Here is a 20,243-nt window from a genome sequence, read left to right as displayed (position 1 = left end):
TGCTAAACTAAACTGAGGACTTCGAACTTTTAGGGTGAGAGGGTGAAAATGCCCCTACCCCTTCATCCTCTCCCACATCCACACGCGGACACGTGCGCGCGCGTGTGCACACACACACCACACACACACACACACAGACACACACACACACACATACAGTTTTTACACTGTAGAAGCACCCAAAACTTCTATGTTTAACATGGCAACTTGTGCTGGGATTACACCATTCAACAGGTTGCAAGGCTGATGAATTGACAGCCACCGATTTTAGCCTGGTCTACACCATACAGCTGATTGAAGTGGCTTTCTTCTGGCCAGCACACACACACACACACACGCACACACATGCACACGCACACACACACACACACACACACACACACACACACACACACACACACACACACACACACACACACACACTCACTCACTCACACAGTTTTTACCCTGTAGAAACATCCAATACCGTGCTGCATAACTTCTTCTTTAGTAAATATAGTTGGAAGAAGATTGCCCTGGGATAATTGCTTTCACATTCTCTTCCGTGTTCTTCCGTGTTTTCTCTTCCCCTCCATACTACCACCTCTCCCTGTTGTTTCTCGTCTCTACTTTACGTATTGTTCCATCCCTCTATGGTCAACCTCTGCAGCTGCAAGCATCTTGGAAACATTGATGATTGGGAGGACTTCACAGCTGCTCTTGAACCATTGCTGGATGACAATGCAAGAGGTTTGTTCATCCGTAGTTTGTTTGTGCTTGACCTTTACCAGACGGGTTAAGAGAGACTGACTTCAAATAGGGCATGCATGAACCAGGTTCAACAGGGCATATTGGGAAGAACAAGAAAAAAAACAATATTTCAGCCTCTGGCGCAATGAGCAGTAAAAATCAAGAGTCAATGATCCTATTCCAGGGGGGGGGGGGGGGCACAAGTTATGGACTCCCCACTCAACACTTTTTCTTGCATTTGCATCGTGAGCAAGTGTTCCTTGGAGTGAGGTTTACTAAGGATGTGGAACATTTCCTGGAGGGGAGGGGTCGAAGGGTGTCCTCACTGTCACCACTGACCATGTAGAAATAATTATCTTTTAGGACCGAGTCTGTGGAGCATTGATGACGGGTCGAGTATTTTATCGTTGATTGCTGCAGGAAAGCTGGGCAAGGTTGCAGTCAAACTGGTGGACAAGAATCTGAAGAACAACTATCGAAACGTCCTTGATCAGTTCCATGAAATGAACCAAAGAACCATCACTGGCAGTGGACATGGAGTCACTAGCGTATTCTGTATCATCCTCTATCTGATTAAGAAGAAACAAGAGCTGACCATTGATGAGTTGTGTGCACAGTTGGAGGACAGTGCTCCGGAGAATCGCAATCTGATCCGCCCAGCTCTCCTGTAAGTAGCCATCTTCAGTGTGTAGAGCTTGAAAACTTCATGTTGTGTGGTACACATGTGTTATGAAAGTTCAGCTCGCTTATCATTTGGACACATTGTCATATGTGGTTCTTGTCTGGTTTGGTTCGATATCTGATATCTCACATGGTCCAGTGTACGCGTGAGCATGGTGTGATGTATGACAAACAGTGTATATGGTATGTAGTGCATGCAAGAGTACACATTGTCATAGGAAGAGAATCCCTGCTTCTGTTGGTGTGTGTGAGTGGTTGTTAACTGAGTGTCGCGCATGCGTTGATTACGTGGATTGTGATTGTTCTGGTAGACCTCTACCCACATGTACAGAACAGTTGCTCTGTGAGTGAAAAGCCCGACTTATTTCAGAAATTTCACGCCCAATGTGGTCACAGGCTTAATGTGGTATAGATGCTGCTGGCCTAACAGTTTTTAGAAACCGGAGGTCTATACTTTCCAAACGGTAACTCTAGTGCTCCATTCATGGTTGAAGGGACTATGCAGTGAGCAACACTGTATGATGCGCATACAGATGAAGCCTGGACCAACACTGCAGGTGGTCTCTAATTCAAACCAGGCCGTTCATCCTTGCACAGTTGACTAAGATTTGGTGTCTATAAGAATAATAGTGGTGTAACAGGTCAGGAGGCTGCTGAAACCCGCAGATGGTCACTTGACCAGGTTTCATCAGAATGAATGAAGAAACTGAGACACCCGTCGATAACAGCCTTCACACTCGTAATGAACGTAAACAAAACTATGAACTGCAAATGTACACCACCCTCAGCCCTGTAGCACAATCTGGATAACTACAATGCACTAGTACTCCACAGCCGGGGGGGGGGGGGGGGGGGGGGGGTTGACACATCAGCGCCCCTGTGCACATCTCAGGAAGAGCCGTGGTATCCATCAGATTGGGGATGAAGACGATTGCTTTGATTGATTTGAATTTGTGTGCTTCTCTATACGACTTTTGTCTTGTTGCAGTGAGGCAGAATACACGGAATAGCTATGTCGACAAGTAGAAGGCAGTGGACACAAGCACCAGGATGCTGGTTATCGAGATGTCAGCTCCGTGTGGTTTTGCCGGATTCAAGCCGGTTCTTTGTACGCTAGCTTTGTTGCATGTTCTGTGCTGCACATTGCTCCCCAGGCACAATGGGATGATAGTGTACATAGTTTTGAACTCATCGGCACGGTGCACTCGTGCGAGTACTTGAGCGTTTTGAACTAATATTTTACTTGTCTCTTCAGTCTATGCACGTGATCATACTGAAGTTGGTAGTTGATGTTCTAAGAATTTCGAGTTTGCTGTTTCATTTTCCCTGCAATGAAATCCAAGCTATTTGCTACGCTATATTGCCCGTTGAGTTGCCGGTTGATTTCCAGGGCCATATGCTGCCCTGTTTTCTCTCTGTGGCCGCATATTCATGTTTCCGCCACAGGGCTTGATCCCCGAACCGGGTCAAATCCTTTATTCATGTACATGTAAGTACTTGACAAACATTCTACCTAGTTATACATGTACTCATGCTGTACTTGTAGATGTGTGTGTAGTGTGATGCCTCATACCAGGCAGCTGTGTGAGCCCTCAGCGGGGCGAGTTCTTGGCCTCATTGGTCGTTTGTTTGCCCTCACTTGGCAGTAGGTGACCGGCCACAGTGGGTAATATGCTTTAGCCTTTGGCTGGCAGGTTGTTGCCCTTGGTGGCTGTTCATTGGCTGAATAGACAGTATGATTCAGCCCTCGGTGGGCTGTACATTTTATCCCCTGTGGGGAAGTATGCTTCAGCCCTCGGTGGCAAGGTTGCTGGCCTCGGCGGCCGTTCATACGCCCTCGTCGGGCAGGTTGCTGGCCGCGTTGGACATTTGTGCGCCCCTTAGTGGGCAGTGAGAGTATGCTAGCGGCCCACGGCTGGCAGGATCATTCAGCCCACAATGGGCTGGCTGTTGGCCTCTGTGACCGCTCATGTGATTGGCCCAAGGTGGGCAGCTGCGGGCTAGCTCTCGGTAGGCAATTTGTGCGTCTGCCCCGGTGGGCAGTGTGAATCGCTGACAATTGGATGTGATGATATCACGGCGCAACTATTTTCTCTTGCGTCGTTGTAACCAGTCTATCATCACATACTATTTTATAGATTACGAACTACGTTGAGCATATTCCTGAAGCTACGCAAAATACGTTACTTTAGTAGTGTCTGGTGCTAGCCAGGCTCCACAGCACTTGAATGTGTATGTGTGTTCCATAGGGCCGGCACGAATCATGTGATGTGACTGGCACTGTCACGTACATGTCTCGTACCGTACCGTAAAAGACAGCTGGCCACATATTGAAATAGGGCTCTTGTATGGTCCCTGCCTAGACCATACAATGATCTAATCATGCAGTTATACACACACGTAACTGGCTCACTCTGAACTGCTCTGAACTCGGAATGTAATATCTTCAACCAGACTCAGCTGCAGCAAGAGAAGACTGCCTCCAAACATCCCAAAACCAACTTCACACGAGCATGCATCTCTAGTGCGCATGCTCGTGAGAAGTCATAATAATATGACTTGACTGAGGGACACAACAATTCCCCCACCACTAGAAAAAGACGAACATGGAAAACAGTAATAAGAGTGGTTCAAATACGTATGGATGGCTACTATGCGAGTGTCTGATCTGCAACCAATTATGTCATCATTCGCTATAGAATTATAACCGATACCCATGGCTGACATAGTAACTATTCATGTATTTATGACGGCTAATACCTATAATTATTTGAACTATTTACAGAAACAAGATTTGTATACACATTATAATACAGTTCATGACCACTGCAGTAACTGGAAACCACTACTTGGCTTGAGTGCGGTACCGTTCAGGTATGACAACCTGGCGGCCGGACTGGGTCGTACTAGTGTTCTGACCAGGTGTCGATGGTGTTGGCATTCTAGACTCAGACTCACTATCCGTAGGTATTGTCGTGGTTGTTGGTGTAGGGCTGACTGTTGACTGACTTGACGGTTGTTTCTCAGCGGTAGTAGGACTTGAACTTGAAACTGTACCGGTAGAAGAAACACTGGGACCAGTATCAGCGGATGACGATGGAGCCTGATGCGTCGATTTAGGGGGAGCTTCAGCCACATCCTCCCTCACAAACTCAGACAAAGGAACTGAACGTGCTCTCAACTGGTTGCGATGACGCTTCCACAAAGCATCCTGAACTTGAACTTGGTAGTTGACTGGACTGATGACTGACACGATGCGACCTGGGACCCACTTTGAACCATAAGAGCCAAAATTTAGAGTGAACACAGCGTCGCCTGGTTGGAATTCTGGGGTCTTGTTCATGTTGCGTTCGTAAGCGTCAACAGACGGTTTGGCGGTCTGTTTTAGCGTGTCAAAACGGGTACGTGGTTGACGCATCATAAGCATCTCAGCTGGTGACTTGTTGTTTGCTGAAGGGGTTGTACGATGTGACAGGAGGAAGCGTTGTAGCGTAGCGTGTAGGTCACCCTGCGTACCCATGGCTTTCAATTTTGACTTGAAAACCCCAACATAGCGTTCTGCTAACCCGTTGGTTGCCGGATGTCCAGGAGCGGAACAAGTGTGTCGAATGCCATTCTTGTGTAGGAATGATTGAAATTCTTCACTCGTGAATTGTGAGCCGTTGTCCGATACGATGTGATGTGGTAGGCCAAACAAAGCGAAGACACGGCGTAAAGCAGCGATAGTAGTAGCGGACGTTGCACGGTCCATAGGAACAATATCCAGAAATCGAGAATATGAATCAACAATGACAAGAAACATCTTGCCCATGAAAGGACCGGCGTAATCAATTATGTAAGCGTTGCCAAGGTCCCGTCGGCCATGACCAGCTACCAAACTCCTTCGCTGGCAGGCGTGCTTCAGCTTGGCATTCCGGACACTGAGCGCAAACCTGCTCCAAATCTCTGTCGATACGCGAATGACTGTTGGGACATTCTTCCAAAACATGACGTCACAGAATTCGTAAAAAAAAGACAACTTTTGTCGCAAGCGGCTAGCCTGTCGCGCTCGCGAGACTCATCTTGGGCGCGCTCGAGCTGCGAAGCGCGACACACGAGCGCGACCCAAACTGTGTCACGTGTGTGTCGAATCTGATCGTCATTATGATCGCCTTCGATTATTTATTTTCGTTCTACTCGATAATTCCAAAAATCAGTGCCATTGGCTTTAGCTTTGCCCTTGAACTTGAAATCTCGTGCCTTATTCTTTCCTGGGGACTGGTGTTGGATATTGAACGGGCAGAGTTACCGCCGGGATGATGGATGAAGGAGATGATGGCCTAAACTTGGCTGCGCGCATTCTCATTTTCGCGTGGCCTGCCACTAGTGTTTCGCAGATTCACAAAGGGTGTCACAGGCATAGCTGGAGGAAGAAAGGTGAGAGAATCGGTTGCACAGTGCGTGCAGATCAACCCAACCATTTGGTTGTTTTAATTTTACTTCGCACAGTCAAACGGGATGACCACCCAATAAAATTTCCGAACGTGACATTTTTGTAATTTATTGATTTTCCCGCATTATACCACAGTTTATTGTTCAGGTTATTTCGCTTCAACTTTTGAGGTATTAATTCCTTAACTGCAGACTCGACATGCAAGCTCCATACTCACCAGGCTGTGTCAACATCAGGTCACGGCTTTTTTGACTTTGTCCGTTAGGCTGTGTTTGCATAGATATTCTGATGGCGTCAAAGACAGAGATTTTGTTGGTCGTGTGTCGGGGGTATTGTCCCCGCCGAAACTGAATGCAAGTTTAAGAAAGACTAGGTCTAGTGAGTTATGATCAGAAGTGTCCTGTGGGTCTAGCCCTCAGCCCCTCTGCGGCAAGCAGTAAACTATATTTACACCAAAAAGCGCAAAACAAGACTTGACTTTTTACGCGGCTCTTTTCACCATGATAATTATTGTACACGTTTGAAAATTTGAAATACTCATGGCAACTGGTGGGTGAATCATTCAAAAATGCAAACGTGCCCGCTGTTGAGTGCAGCCATGTGAATCCACACAGTCACTTTTCTCGTAAATCACTCGCCGTAAAACGTGCAAGTGGCTGTCGTGTGAATCGCCTATAACTAGGGACCTTTCGCATTTGCTACGAAACGAATGCGAAACGAAAGTTTGATTCGGCTCGTAATCGTTTCGTTGAAAACAGATTTCAGGTTTCGCAAGTCGTCATGCAAATGTGCATGGCAACTACGAATATCGAATACGGCCGCGGGCGCCGGTAGCTTGGCGTACGGGTTTTTACACGCACTCGTGCATGGATCATGGAATCAAGGGAAAAATGTGTACCTTGCAAAACATGTGTACCTATCCAAATAAATGTGTACCTGACGGATTCGGAGCGTGCCACGAATGAAGAGGCTTCCATTCGTGAAAACGAGTTCTCCGCAGGGACTCTGACGAATCCTCGAACCCAGGTGACGAATCAGCATTCGTTTCGTATCCGTACGCGGGGTGCGAAAGGTCCCTACTGACTGTCTGCAGTTGTCGAAGTATTTCCCTGCACTCACTGTACTTTGTTAGAGATGTTCCGCATAACGTAATTACGTTAGTTAAAAAATGTAGTCGATCTACGGAAAGTCTTACGTAAACTGCATGCGCACCTGGGTTCCGCCATACGGAGTTTTCAAATCATAGCAGACTCAGCGGAGGACGTTCAGGTTGGTTGTAACTCTTGAGTTTCATGCCGTTAGGCAAACATCAGACAACTGATACTCGGGTCTACCCAACAGTGAGTCAGTATGCTTATAAATACATAGGGCCACAAGCATAAACAAATTTAGCGCTAAATCTGGTGTAAGGTATGGGGAAAACAGCTGGTGCGGGCCACGGCGCGACAGTAGAAGTGCCAGGAGGGTGGCAGGCAACAGGCAGGTGTGAGCATGAAAGCGCAGAAAGAGGCGATGGGGAGGCAGTGTACAGCAGATGGGTGGAGGTGCCAGGAGGATGGCGGGCAATGGGCCAGTGAGATCGCTAGGGGGTCTTTGGGTGATGGGCAGGCGTGGGCGTACTATTGACATCATGGATGTGTCCTCACAACAAGGCTCCACCACGAGCATGGCAAACTTTACAAAGTAAGCCTTTCAGTGCAAGTCTTGGTGGCATGGTGTCTTTTGGGTGTTTTCTTAGGTTCCAAGAGACGTGGAGCTACATTGTGTGTGTGTGTGTGTGTGTATGTGTGTGTTTGTGTGTGTGTACGCGTGCGTGTGTGTGTGTGTGTGCTTGTGTGCGTGTGTGTGTGTGTGTGTGTGTGTGTGTGTGTGTGTGTGTGTGTGTGTGTGTTTGGCACACGCCATGTACTCTTTTGTGCAGATACTACACGAATGCGAAACGCGACAAACTCTACAACGTCATTAGCCTGGAGTTCACCAAGACTAAGTTGGAGCCTCAAGTGGAGTCACCCAGTCTGGTACGTCAGCAATCCTGCATACACTTGAGAGAATCAAAAGCGTTTCTGCTGTAACTCTGAGTTTCACGGTTTTAACCGATCATCAGACAGCAACTTGGACTACAATTTTCAGAAAATATGATTGATATAAGCTGCAATCAATCAATCCTATGCATGTAACGTTATATGTAGTACACTCTTATCTGTTGTATCCGGGCGGTCCGGGACCGAGGGCTCTGCCCTTCATTTGGAAATGTTCGTAATCACGTACATCTTGATGTGGAAGGCACGTAGATCTGGCATATTACGTCACTTCTGGTATTTCCACAAATTGGTAGTAAAGTAGTAATATATCCACTAGAACTCACTCACAGGGTTCCCCGTAGACCAAGATGCCCGTAACTTGGAGGTCCGGATAGGAGTCGTGAGAAATGAGTGCACTGTAGTTGAGCACTCCACTGCACTACTGTCTCCCCTGTATGCCGTGTTGGGGGGTTCGGTGGGCGTTTGAGGCTCATGTCATACATGATCACAGGGCCTGCTGGAGAGCCGGGTCAGCCGGGTCACGCGCCCGGCTGGGGAACTGCACGACCTGGCTGAACAGATAACACCGGGTCCAGTCTGACCTGGCTGAAAAATGTCTCAAACTGACAATGGATTCCTAAAATACCGGTATTTTACGACTCGCGGACCCCATCTGTTGCAAATCTAGCGCAATCGTACACACTACACTACAGTCTACAAGCGACAGAAACTCGGCTAGGGTCAACTGGGGTAAACTGGTTCGAGCGCGATCTGGCCAGCGGCGAGCAGGAAGTCAGGACATTCAAAGTCGATGGGGGCAGGCAGTCAAAAGTGGCGCGAAGAGAAAAAGAAATCACGCTTTGTCGTTTACCTTCTACGTTTGCGGACTTTGATAGTTCGCCTTGTACAATTGTTCTCTAAAATTTCCGATTTTTCCGGTAATAAATTCGCCTTTCTGTTTTCCTGCGTTTTGAGCAGGCTTTTTGGTTGTTTTTCTGCCGGATGATCTGACCCGGCTTGACCCGGCTGGCCTGCATGCGCCAGGTACACTTTGACCGGGCTGTGTTGAATGTCTAGAGCAGGCCCTGGATCATGCTTAGGCTCGTTTTGAGAAAGTATGGATTTTTAACTCCTGATTGGTTTGTGCAATGTGTTTATATTGGTTTATCAATGCCCCATCACAAGCTGTATAGTATGTATTCGCAACCGTGTACAAATTGCTCATTTGTCTTTTCTTCTTCCTACTGCTTGCTTGCTGCGGCTGCTGTTGCTGTTGTTGTTGTTGTTGCTGCACACAGGTACGTCATATGGATGGAGTGGACTTGGTGTGGCCGGAAACATTGCGCGCTTTGCAGCAGGAGGCCACCAACCGACTGGTCGACATGAAATATCCCAAAGTGCAAAAGTATGTGTTTTGTTTGTTCTTGTTGATGGTGCTGCTGCTGCCGCCGGTGTTGCTGTTACTGGCCGACTGCTGGTGCTGTTGATAGTACTACAGGTGTAGCTGCCCTATTGCTGGTGCTTGTGGTGCTGCTGCTGTTGTTGGCTTACTGATTGTGCTGCTGTTGCTGTTGCTGGCTGCCCTACTGCTGGTGCCGGTTGTGCTGGCGCTGCTGTTGCTGGTCTACTGTTGTTGTTGGCTTACTGATTGTGTGGCTGTTGCTGTTGCTGGTCTACTGCTGTTACTTGTGCTGTTGCTGTTGCTGGCTTACTGATGGAGCTGCTGTTATTGTTGCTGGCTTACTGATGGAGCTGCTGTTGTTGTTGCTGGTCTACTGCTGTTGCTTGTGGTGATGCCGTGCTGTCACAGGTACTGCCTGATGAGCGTCGGTGGCTGCTACACAGATTTCCGTATCGACTTTGGTGGCACATCCGTCTGGTATCACATTCTCAAGGGTGGAAAGGTCAGCATTCCCTGTCTGTTTGTCTGTTTTTGTGTCACACACATGTACACAGTATATAGATGGACGATGGGTGTAGATACAGACATACATCTGTCTGTCTGTCTGTATGTCTGTTTATCTGTCTGTCTGTTTACCTGGCTGTCTGTCTGTTTATCTGTCTGTCTGTCTGTCTGTCTGTTTATCTGTCTGTCTGTCTGTCTGTCTGTTAATCTGTCTGTCTGTCTGTCTTTCTGTCTGTTTCTCTACCCATCATCCATCCGTACTTGTATGTATATTTACCTCTCTGTCCATCCTTCTGACTGACAAGCTCCTTATAATCACGAATGTGTCTTGTAGAAGAACCTTGGAAGGAAGTGGAATGAGAAGAAGAAAGCTGGCATTGGCTTAAGTGTACAGCATTTCACTGATTAGAAGTCGCACTTGATGATAAGTCGCAACAGGTCTGAGCCAAGTTGTTTCTATACAGTACATTCACATATTACGTAGGAAGAAGTCACGCTCGATTGTAAGTCACACCACCTTCTTTAGGGTCGTCCGTAATTTTCGAAAAATTAAAAAATCCGTCCTCATGCCAATTTGTCTCTGACCCACCCACCCACCCCCATTTTTTCCCGTTAAGTTTTTGATTTTTACCGAAAATAATAACTCCTGACCCCATGTTTTCTGACTGCACCTACATTGTATGTCAAGTACTAGTAGCTAAGTACAGTGAGTAGTAGGTCAACCGACGGCCATGCACGTCCTACAACTACATGAAAAATCTGAAAAGTCATGTATAGTAGATACTGGTGTTTGCGACAATCGATCCTACACTACGTCTACAGCAGGGAGTCGTAAATACCGGTATTTTACGACTCCCTGGTCTACAGTACACTACACAGTCAGTGCAACAAGTGTATGAAAGCCCTGGCCTGGAGCAAAAAAAAAAAGAAAAAAAGTACGAATAATCAAAAAAAATTAATTCAGCCAGCACTCTTGACAACCCTACCCCTTTTTGCCCGAGGACGGATTTTTTAATTTTTCGAAAAATACAGACGACTCCTTACCTGTTCATTGGTTGAGGGAAAGATGCAAACGGGAAAACGTCTGAAGAAAAAATTGACTGGCGCCACCAGGACTCGAGCCAGGCGCCTTCACTTGAGGGCAGCGGTGCTCTAACCCTTCTTTACCGTTGAGGTTCAGTGTAAAAAGGTGTGACTAACTGTACTGTTTACAATGCGGCCGTGTGTGTGTGTGTGTGTGCGTGTGTTGGTTGTGCACTGCAGGTTTTCTGGCTGATTCCTCCGACCCCAATCAATCTTCAGATCTATGAGCAGTGGGTGTTGTCGGGTAAACAGCAGGATATATTCCTGGGTGACATGGTCGAGAAGTGTGCCCGCGTCGAATTGAAACCAGGCTTGACTTTTGTCATTCCTACTGGTGAGTGAGATTGTGTAAGTGTGTGTATGTATGTATGTATGTATGTATGTATGTATGTATGTATCGAAGAGTGCATGGTTGGAGCAGAGAGCTAGCACTGTGGAGCGTGGCAAATTTAGTGGTAAGCACGTTTGGTCCGCCATCCGAGACATTCAACGGTGCTATTCAGGACTCCGATCCGTCACCATCCATCCGGTCCGTAATGCTGAGGGCATAGTTTGCACATCTTTGGAGGAGCAGGAAGACTGCTGGTCCACTCACTTCTCGAACTTGCTCAATGTCCCCAGTACCTTCAATGCCTCCACCGTTGCTAACATCCCTCAACGTGAGCCTGACGAGTCTCTGGCAGTCACACCAACAATGGAAGACCTTGTCGTCGCCATCAGACACCTTGCAAATGGCAAAGCTGGAGGTTCCTCGCGTATAGTCCCCGAGCTTGTGAAAGCAGGTGGCCATGATTCCCTGGACGCATTGCTGGATCTCGTCCAACTTGCTTGGACGACGGCCACTGTTCCGCAGGAATGGCGCGATGCCGAGTTGGTTCCTGTTCCCAAGAAGGGCGACCTGTCCAAATGTGATAATTGGCGGGGTATTGCCCTTCTTGATGTTGTTGGCAAGGTGTGTGGCCGCATGATTCAAGATCGCCTGCAGTTGTTGGCTGAGTCGGAACTCCCAGAGTCCCAGAGCGGCTTTCGGCCAGGCAGGGGCTGTGTTGATGCCATCTTCTCGCTCCGCCAGCTAATCGAGAAAGCATACGAACATCGTCAGCAGCTCTTCTGTGTGTTTGTGGATTTGAAAAAGGCGTACGATTCTGTACCACGCGCTGCTCTCTGGGTGGCCTTGGGCCGACTTGGGGTCCCGCAACAGCTAGTGGCCCTGATTAAGGCTTTCCACACCTCTACCTCTGCCTCGGTCCGAGTTGGCAACTCCACCTCTGATGAGTTCCCTGTGGTTAATGGTCTCCGACAAGGATGTGTCATGGCACCCGTTCTCTTTAACCTGTACTTCGGGGCGGTTGTTGAGACATGGCGTACCCGACTAAAGGATGCAGGTCGTAGTCACTCTGTCAGCATCCAGTTTTCCATCGATGGCCAACTCTACCCCTGCTCATCATCGCGCAGGGCTGGCGAGTCACTGTCTGTTAGTGACCTGGAGTATGCTGATGATGCCGTTCTCGTGTCTGAATGCCGTAGTGATGCTGAGTTTGGTGTGGAGCTCTTCTGTAGTGTTGCCCGAGAATTTGGACTAACTGTGAGCATCGCCAAGACGAAGATCATGACGGCGGGCCATGGGGTCTCTGCTGAAGACTCGGCTGACATCGTTCTCCCCCTTGGCACTATCGAAGCCGTGCCGAAGTTCACCTACCTAGGATCCATAGTGACCCCTGACAGTCGTTCTTCATCCGACATCAAGCGCCGTATTGCCGAAGCCTCAAAGGCCTTCGGAGCCCTCCAGAAGGTATTCACTGACAGATCTCTGTCCCTCTCTAGTAAACGCCACCTGTACATGGCCTGCGTTTCCTCAATATTACTGTATGGCGGAGAGTGTTGGACCCCACTCCAACGGGATATCAGAAGTTTGGATAAATTCCACCATCAATGCATCCGGACTGTCCTCAGCATCACCAAGCCTCGTCAGTGGTCCGAGCGGCTGTCATCCACAGACCTGCGGAACCGTTGGGGAGACCCAGTACTGATGTCTACACGCCTCCGCAATCGGCGTCTGGAATGGACTGGGCACGTTGCGCGTATGGATGAGGATCGCACCCCCCTCCAACTCCTCTTTGGGTGGCTACCTGTGCCTCGGCCGTTTTGTGGTCCCCGGCGACGGTGGAAAGACACGGTGATGACCGACCTCAAGGTTGCACTGCAACAGCCATCTCAGTGGTTCATCCTTGCTCAGGACCGCCAACAGTGGAGGGAAGTACGGGTTGCCCCTCAGTCGAGTTCCACCATGCCCAAGTCTGTGCATTGCGCAGTGTGTGACCGGAACTTCTCACGGGTCTCAGATAGAACGCGGCACAAGTGCACCACTCAGAGACGGCTTCCCATCCAGCTCCAGCGTGGATCAGTGCAATGCCAGAACTGCCAGAGGTGGTTCCGCAGCAAGGGTGGCTACTCTGTTCATCGATGCCAGCCTGCCACGAGTTCTCCTACACCAACAGTCAGTCTGTCTGTGCCACTTTCAGCTTGTTGCCAGCAGCACTGCCCAACATGTCAGCGATGCTTCCGTTCTGCGGCCGGGTTCAAGCGTCACAACTGCAATCGTGGTGCGAGACCATCTGCTGCTGAGAGAGCAGCTCTGCCCCTCAGCTGCCCACGTTGTAAACGCAATTTCCGCCGGCAGCAGGATCTAGCCAGACATTCGCGGTCCTGCTTGTGATCCGTGTCCCGTTTTCTGGTCCCCTTTCCATAGGGGTGACACTTGCCCCTCTGGGCAGTCATGCTGCTAGTAGTAGTAGTAGTAGTATGTATGTATGTGTGTGTGTAAGTGTGTGTAAGTGTGTGTATGTATGTGCCAGCTAGTTCGGTTGGTTGGTGCCTTTATGCCTGATTGTGTTGGGTCTGTTGCCAACGGGCTCGGCTGCTTGAAGGTGTAATGCGTGTGTGTGTGTGTGTGCATGTATGTGTGTGTGTGTTTGTGTGTGTGTACGTGTGTGCATGTGTACGCGCGTGTGTGTGTGTGTGTGTGGTTGTGTGTGTGTGTCTGTGTTGCCACACCTGCCGACATGTCAGTAGCCTGCTGATTTTGGAGGCATTTCACGACCCGCCGACAATTGACCTTTTCCTGCCGACAACAGACATGAAAATGTCCCGTTCTGACGTTATGCTTCGTTTAGAACTAAATTAGAACATAATAGAAGTCATGTTCCAGATTTTTGCTCTTACTGGTCATCGTGTTTGTTTTCATTGCTCTCTCCTATGGTGCTAAGTGAAATCATTATTCTGTCTCGGGGGAAAATCTGATAGCTCAATCTGAGTTTCACGCAGACCCGTGATTTTTTAAAGGGGAAGTATACCCTAAAATCAAAATTTCACCAGTTGTGGTCTTCGGGGTGCTGAGTCGAATGGTCTTGGTCCGAGGAAGCTGCGACGCTCCCTTCCTACTTGAATCCCAATCGAACTCGCGCACTTCCACCGAAACATGGTGTTTCTTTCCTTCTGCGTGTGTAGAATCTGCGTGTGTCGCCCGCACCAATACCTGACAACATTGTGGAAATAGTGGCAGTTGAAACAGAGATTGTATGCAAGTCCTCAGCTGCTACTGCATCTCCAAGAAAGACAGAAGGTAAGCTACAATGACAGGGGTGTCACAGGGTGGTTGGGAGTGGTACAAGGGGGGTCCGGGGGTGTTCCCCGGGAGAGAAAAAATCGGATTTTTCGGCCAACAGGGCACGTTTAAGCGCTCTACAGCCACAAAGCAGGGTTCTCGTAGCACTTATCAGACAACCCCACTCGTACTCCAGCTCCAAAAAATACTTCTCATGGATTTTTTGGTCATACTTCGTAGGTAGCCAAAGCAAAAAGGAAGCCATTGCCCTCGAAAAAATCGCAAAATCCGAAGTACAAGCGTGCTGCTTGCTGCACGTTCTAGCGCCAGCCGCTGTGCAAAAACGTATGTTATTACCACAATGACGATGATATTGCTTTCACAACAATGACCACAACCTAACTGGGTTATCAGTAGGAGCAGTGACACAGCCTTACTGCTCCAAGTAGGATTTAGAACAGAGTGAAGGGAGAGCAGACCGGGCCGGTCTAAGCAAGGAAGTAATCGGCATCAGAGGTGAGCACGCAGCATCGCAGATCGTCTCGAATTGCGCATCACATCAGCGGCAAAATTGCTCCTGTGCATGCAAGTGGATTTCCTTGCACTTCTCAGTTTGGGAAATGCTCGATTATGATAATTCTGTGTGCGAGTGCACTAGCCCTGAACATACATGTAGGTGACCCGTTTGTGGTGTCTCATAGCCTACCTCACGACCTTCTGCTTTCTTTCTGCATCACTTGTATCTTGCAGGTATATCATCTCGGGACGACCACATTTAAGTCTGAATTTGAAGTGCGAAGATGCTTCAGCAACCACATCGTACTTTTCCATTGCTTTCATTGTGCTTCTACTGTGCATGTGTGTAACTTGTGGGGTATATAATTATGTGATGACATTGTATGCTGGCGACACGGTCAGTTTTTGTCCATGCGTGTAACGTACACCTGCATGTTATGCATTGAAAAGGATCTGCCACTTGCGATCCTGGGACAAGTATCAGGTCAGCTTTGTCTTGTGTGGGCTGTACCAGATTGCTGTTCACTTTTCCATCTGTTGGATATGTGACTTTCTGCAAGTCTCTGGTGTATGGTGGCCACTTCTTTGCTTGTCACTTTGTATGATATTACATTCTGTATTCGCTGCTTCCATGGCGTGGTCTGCAAACTGCAATCCTTGGGCAAATGTCATGTTTGCTATGTTGTGCTTTGGCCGTCAGCTTGTCTACACGTTGTAGTTGAATTATTTTGTTCCACAACTGACTTCCTTTTAAAAGTACGGTGGCCACTGCTTTGCATGGCATTTTACATGAAGAATTTCCTGTTTGTGTCGTGTGCATGTGCGTATGTGTGCGTGTACCGTGTGCATCCGCGTGTTTGTGTAGCTGTGTGCGGGGTAAGCGAGGTGGGGATGGCTGGTATGTATCAGTGTGTTATCGCAGTCTCATGCCTACACACAGTACATCGCGCGCGTGTTCATCATGTTTACCTTCGGGGTTGGGGTGGGGAGGGAACGGAAAAAAAACTGAAATTATCCATATAAAAATCGCTCTGTGAGCGGTTCTGAAAAACCTTTACTGGCGCTGCCCCGTCGTAAAAGTAAGAAATTAAAACTGGCCCATTGTCCCCCCAAATGTGAACTGATCCACCTAAATCGGGAATGACGGGACCCGAACGCACCAGTAGCACGAGGTCGGGAGGGCACAGGATCACAGCACATCATAGGGTAACACCATCACTAGTACATGGTATCAGTGGCAGTGTAACTTTGCTAGTACACATAGTTACTTCCATCGGATATCCAACATGGGAGTTCATCGACGACCATGGCCTGTGGACCAGCGTCCCCATCTGCATCCACAGGTAGGAACCTGATTGATTGATTGATTTTATTTGGATTTGCGAGACCAAACGAGCAGGAGTGCTCAATAACAGGGTAGCGAATGGTTGAGTTGTGCTATGTGACAATGTAGTGTGTGCGCAGGCCCAATACGATGTAAGGGGATGGGAGGAGAGAAGGCCAGCGGAGAGTCAAACTCAGAAGAGGGAGGAGAGAATAACTGAAGTACACATTTACTGTGCGAATTCAAATAAACCAGACAAACAGCAAATCGAGTACACAACTCACAAGAATAAAGAGGACTAGAGCACAGAATTGAACTGCTGAAGTACACAGCTGACGAGAATAAAGACAGGAGCACAGAAATGAACGGGAGGCAGTCTACGAAGTGGTGGTACCACCGGTGCATGCACTACGGTACATTATCACATTATCGGCTTTGCAAAGTTCGTGGGTACTGAATACCATGGTATGGCCAACTGTATAGCAGTCTACAACGACTTACGTGTAGGGAATGGCAGCTTGGCGGAATGCTGGGATGTTGCCCATAGCTCGCACCGTGTCAGGTATATGGTTCCATAACAGGCAACCGCGAGATGCCGGTCGGCATTGGCCTGCTCGGCTTCTGGCTATTGGTTGTTGTAGGCCCAGACTGCGCTGAAGGCGAGTTGCTCCGCAGTTGCGAACAAACAGTGCCTGCAGAGCAGGACTGGCACGGTTATGAACGAACCGCCATACCAGCACGAGCAGTTTCTGGCGATATAACTCGTCCACGCGATAAACAGAGAGCCTCTCCAAGAGGTCACGGGCCCTGGTAAATCGTGGTCGTCTGAACACCGCCCTTGCTGCGCGGTTTTGGGCCACCTGCAAGCGGTTTAGCTGGTTGTGGGTCAAGCCGGAGCCATATGCTGACGATCCATATATCAAATCCGGCATGATGACAGATAGGAAGTACTTGCTTTGACTAGCTAGAGTGAGGCAGCGTCGCGCCCGCCACAGACTACCGATCTTCCTAGCAGTGCGTGAGATGCACAAGTCAACTTGCGGTTGCCAGGTCATTCGTTCATCGATTAAGACGCCGAGGTATTTCGCGCTGGTGGTGTGCGGAAGCACATCATTTCGACAGCGTACACCCACGTCCGGCTGCTGCCCACTGCTGCTGGTAAAAACCAATACATTACTCTTCTTTGCATTTAATACAAGACCACAAGCGTCCAGCCAACTTGAGAGGGAGGTAACCGCCAAGCTGAGCACATCAGACACCTCTTGCGCTGTCCGTCTTGCACATGTCAGGGCGATGTCATCCGCAAACTGCAGTGATGATGCCGGCGCAGATTCCGAGGGGATATCTCTGGTGTATATGGAGAACAGCATGGGTCCTAGTACAGAGCCCTGCGGCACACCACAAGTGCACCCTCGTGCTACTGCTGCGTTCGGGTCACGTCATTTGCGATTTAGGTGGATCAGTTCACATTTGGGGGTACAATGAGCCAGTTTTAATTTCTTACTTTTACGACGGGGCAGCGCCAGTAAAGGTTTTTCAGAACCGCTCACAGAGCGGTTCAAGTTATATGGATAATGTAAATAATACTCAATATGCTACCTGTGGTGTGGTGCAAGCTCAGCACTGAGCTAAATCAAACTAAATCAAACATACAGCCTACACAGCCTCTAATGGCCCTCTATACAGTGCTGCGATGGCAGAACTTCTGAAGTTCACATCACCTTTCTTCCTCCAGCTATGCCTGTGACACCCTTTGTGAATCAAACACTAGTGGCAGGCCACGCGAAAATGAGAATGCGCGCAGCCAAGATTAGGCCATCATCTCCTTCATCCATCATCCCGGCGGTCACTCCGCCCGTTCAATATCCAACACCAGTCCCCAAGAAAGAATAAGGCACGAGATTTCAAGTTCAAGGGCAAAGCTAAAGCCAATGGCACTGATTTTTGGAATTGTCGAGTAGAACGAAAATAAATAATCGAAGGCGATCATAATGACGATCAGATTCGACACACACGTGACACAGTTTGGGTCGCGCTCGTGTGTCGCGCTTCGCAGCTCGAGCGCGCCCAAGATGAGTCTCGCGAGCGCGACAGGCTAGCCGCTTGCGACAAAAGTTGTCTTTTTTTTACGAATTCTGTGACGTCATGTTTTGGAAGAATGTCCCAACAGTCATTCGCCTGTCGATACGAGGCCACCACATGTAGCGACGTGCCAAGCGTTTCATACGAACTACACCTGTGTGTTCATAGTGAAGATCGTTCAGCAAGAACTCACGTAATGATTCTGGAACAATGACACGATCGTTCCAAAGAAGGATATTGTCAGACACAGACAACTCCCAGCGCTTCGCAAAGTACGGCTGTAGAGTTTGATCAATGGTTTCCGGCCACCCATTCAGTACATGGTGCCAAACTGTCTTCAGTATAGGATCCCGTTTCGTTTCGGTAGCAACTGTGTCCGCATTAATGACTTCGCTTTCAATGAATAGTACCTGTTCATCAGCTACCTCGTCGGAGCAGGGAGCGCCAGGACCAGGTTGGCGCGACATGAAATCAGCGAATGGGTTTTGGCGCCCTGGGATGTGCTTGATAGAGTAGTCGTATGCCGCTAGGGCCAACTTCCATTTCTTGAGTCTCGGTGACACCAAGTACGGAACGCCATCTGTACACCCAAGCAGTTTAACAAGCGGCTGGTGGTCTGTTTCGAAAATGAACTTGCGACCGAGAAGGTACTGGCGGAAAGTAGTAGCTCCGAACACCACGGCAAGCGCCTCTCGCTCGATGTTAGAGTAGTTCTTTTCCGCCTTGGTCAAAACACGCGAGGCATATGCAATGGGACGGAAATGACCAGGTCGCTCTTCTTGCAATAGCACCGCTCCTAGACCTACGCCTGAGGCGTCAACTTGGACCTTGATGTCCTTCGTAGTGGAGTAGAAAGCCAACGTTTCAGTGGCGCAGAGTGCACATCTGATTGCGTCAAACGCGTTGCTCTCACTAGACTCCCACTTCCACACAGCATCTTTTTTGAGTAAGGCGTACAACGGTGCCATGATGGTGGCAAAATTCGGAATGAATGCTCTGACGTAGTTCGCAGAACCGATGAACGATTGCAGTTCACTCACAGTAGTAGGAGGTTTTGCGTCTTTCATGGCTGTAGTGCGCTCGGCTGATGGCGATACACCCTCCGCTGAGAATGTGTGCCCCAAGTAGGAGATGCTGTCAAGCATGACTTCAAACTTCTCGAGTTTTAGTTTCATGCCGACTTCTTGCAGGCGCTGGAGAACTTTCACAAGGGTCGCTCGATGCTCGTCAGGTGTTTTGCCCGTAACCACAATGTCATCGATGTATACAATGCATCCATCGATGCCAGCCAGCACAGTCTCCATGGTGCGCTGAAAAATGGCAACAGCCGAGTGTACACCGAACGGTAAGCGCACATATTCAAACAAACCACGGTGAGTATTGATAGTGGTGTACTTTCGGCATGATTCATCGAGCTCGAGCTGGTGATACGCCTGCTTGAGATCGATTTTGGTGAATTTCGTACCGCCTGACAATTTAGCGCGGATCTCAGCGATTGTAGGTAGCGGATAGCTTTCCAGCGGTGAATGTGCATTCAGAGTGCGCGAGTAATCCGCACAAATGCGAATCGAGCCATCCGGCTTTTTGACCGGAACAGTTGGCGTTGCCCATTGTGAATATTCAACTTTCTCGAGAATGCCATCGCGCTCGAGTTGATCAAGAGCCTCATCGTATTTCTCAGTAATTGCAAATGGGACTTTGCGAGGCTTGAGGAAAACCGGGTGTGCGTCGTCAACACGCAGGTTGACCTTCATTGTGTTTAGTTTGCCCATTGAGGTAGAATCAAACAGATCTGGAAATTGGGCCATAATTTCCTCACGCAGTTGAATTTGTGCCACGGTTTCATCAATTCTAGTTTTGACAGA

The 20,243-nt window shown here is 48.7% G+C and overlaps 2 protein-coding genes across 7 annotated transcripts in view; both read left to right on the top strand.

Annotated features, from left to right (window-relative positions):
• The window catches only part of LOC135817317 (uncharacterized), a 97,650-nt gene that overhangs the window by 12,414 nt on the left and 64,993 nt on the right, over window positions 1–20,243 (top strand). For 2 of the 5 annotated variants that reach the window (XM_065330477.1, XM_065330481.1), the window contains 3 exons: window positions 650–729; window positions 1,150–1,396; window positions 2,399–2,938. The exons of the other annotated variants lie outside the window; for them this stretch is intronic. In XM_065330477.1, coding sequence (XP_065186549.1) covers window positions 650–729; window positions 1,150–1,396; window positions 2,399–2,420 — 349 coding nt within the window. In that variant the 3' untranslated portion in view covers window positions 2,421–2,938. Of the gene's footprint in view, window positions 1–649; window positions 730–1,149; window positions 1,397–2,398; window positions 2,939–20,243 lie in introns of those variants that run through there. 5 annotated transcript variants of the gene reach the window in all.
• Window positions 7,280–15,760, top strand: LOC135817310 (lysine-specific demethylase 2A-like). 2 transcript variants are annotated; one of them, XR_010553530.1, is made up of 7 exons: window positions 7,280–7,525; window positions 7,764–7,860; window positions 9,162–9,268; window positions 9,674–9,767; window positions 11,033–11,186; window positions 14,360–14,474; window positions 15,207–15,760. XR_010553530.1 is itself a non-coding variant. In XM_065330469.1 (6 exons), exons 1-6 carry the CDS (start codon window positions 7,377–7,379, stop codon window positions 15,233–15,235), a joined length of 630 nt encoding a protein of 209 aa, XP_065186541.1. In that variant the 5' UTR covers window positions 7,280–7,376; the 3' UTR covers window positions 15,236–15,760. The 2 variants fall into 2 exon arrangements, 1 of the variants encoding a protein (XP_065186541.1); XM_065330469.1 differs by lacking the exon at window positions 14,360–14,474.

Source organism: Sycon ciliatum, chromosome 5 (genome assembly GCF_964019385.1).
Source record: "Sycon ciliatum chromosome 5, ocSycCili1.1, whole genome shotgun sequence".
Lineage (NCBI taxonomy): Eukaryota > Metazoa > Porifera > Calcarea > Leucosolenida > Sycettidae > Sycon > Sycon ciliatum.
The sequence above is the reverse complement of the archived record's forward strand: the minus strand, read 5'-3'. Positions and strand labels throughout refer to the sequence as shown.

Excerpts from the sequence above, each read along its gene's own strand:
- LOC135817310 (XM_065330469.1), top strand. The coding sequence starts at position 7,377 with ATGGGTGGAGGTGCCAGGAGGATGGCGGGCAATGGGCCAGTGAGATCG. Across the intron at positions 7,861-9,161 it reads AAGTGGAGTCACCCAGTCTG|GTACGTCATATGGATGGAGT; the intron begins GTACGTCAGCAA and ends TGCTGCACACAG. Across the intron at positions 11,187-15,206 it reads GACTTTTGTCATTCCTACTG|GTATATCATCTCGGGACGAC; the intron begins GTGAGTGAGATT and ends TGTATCTTGCAG.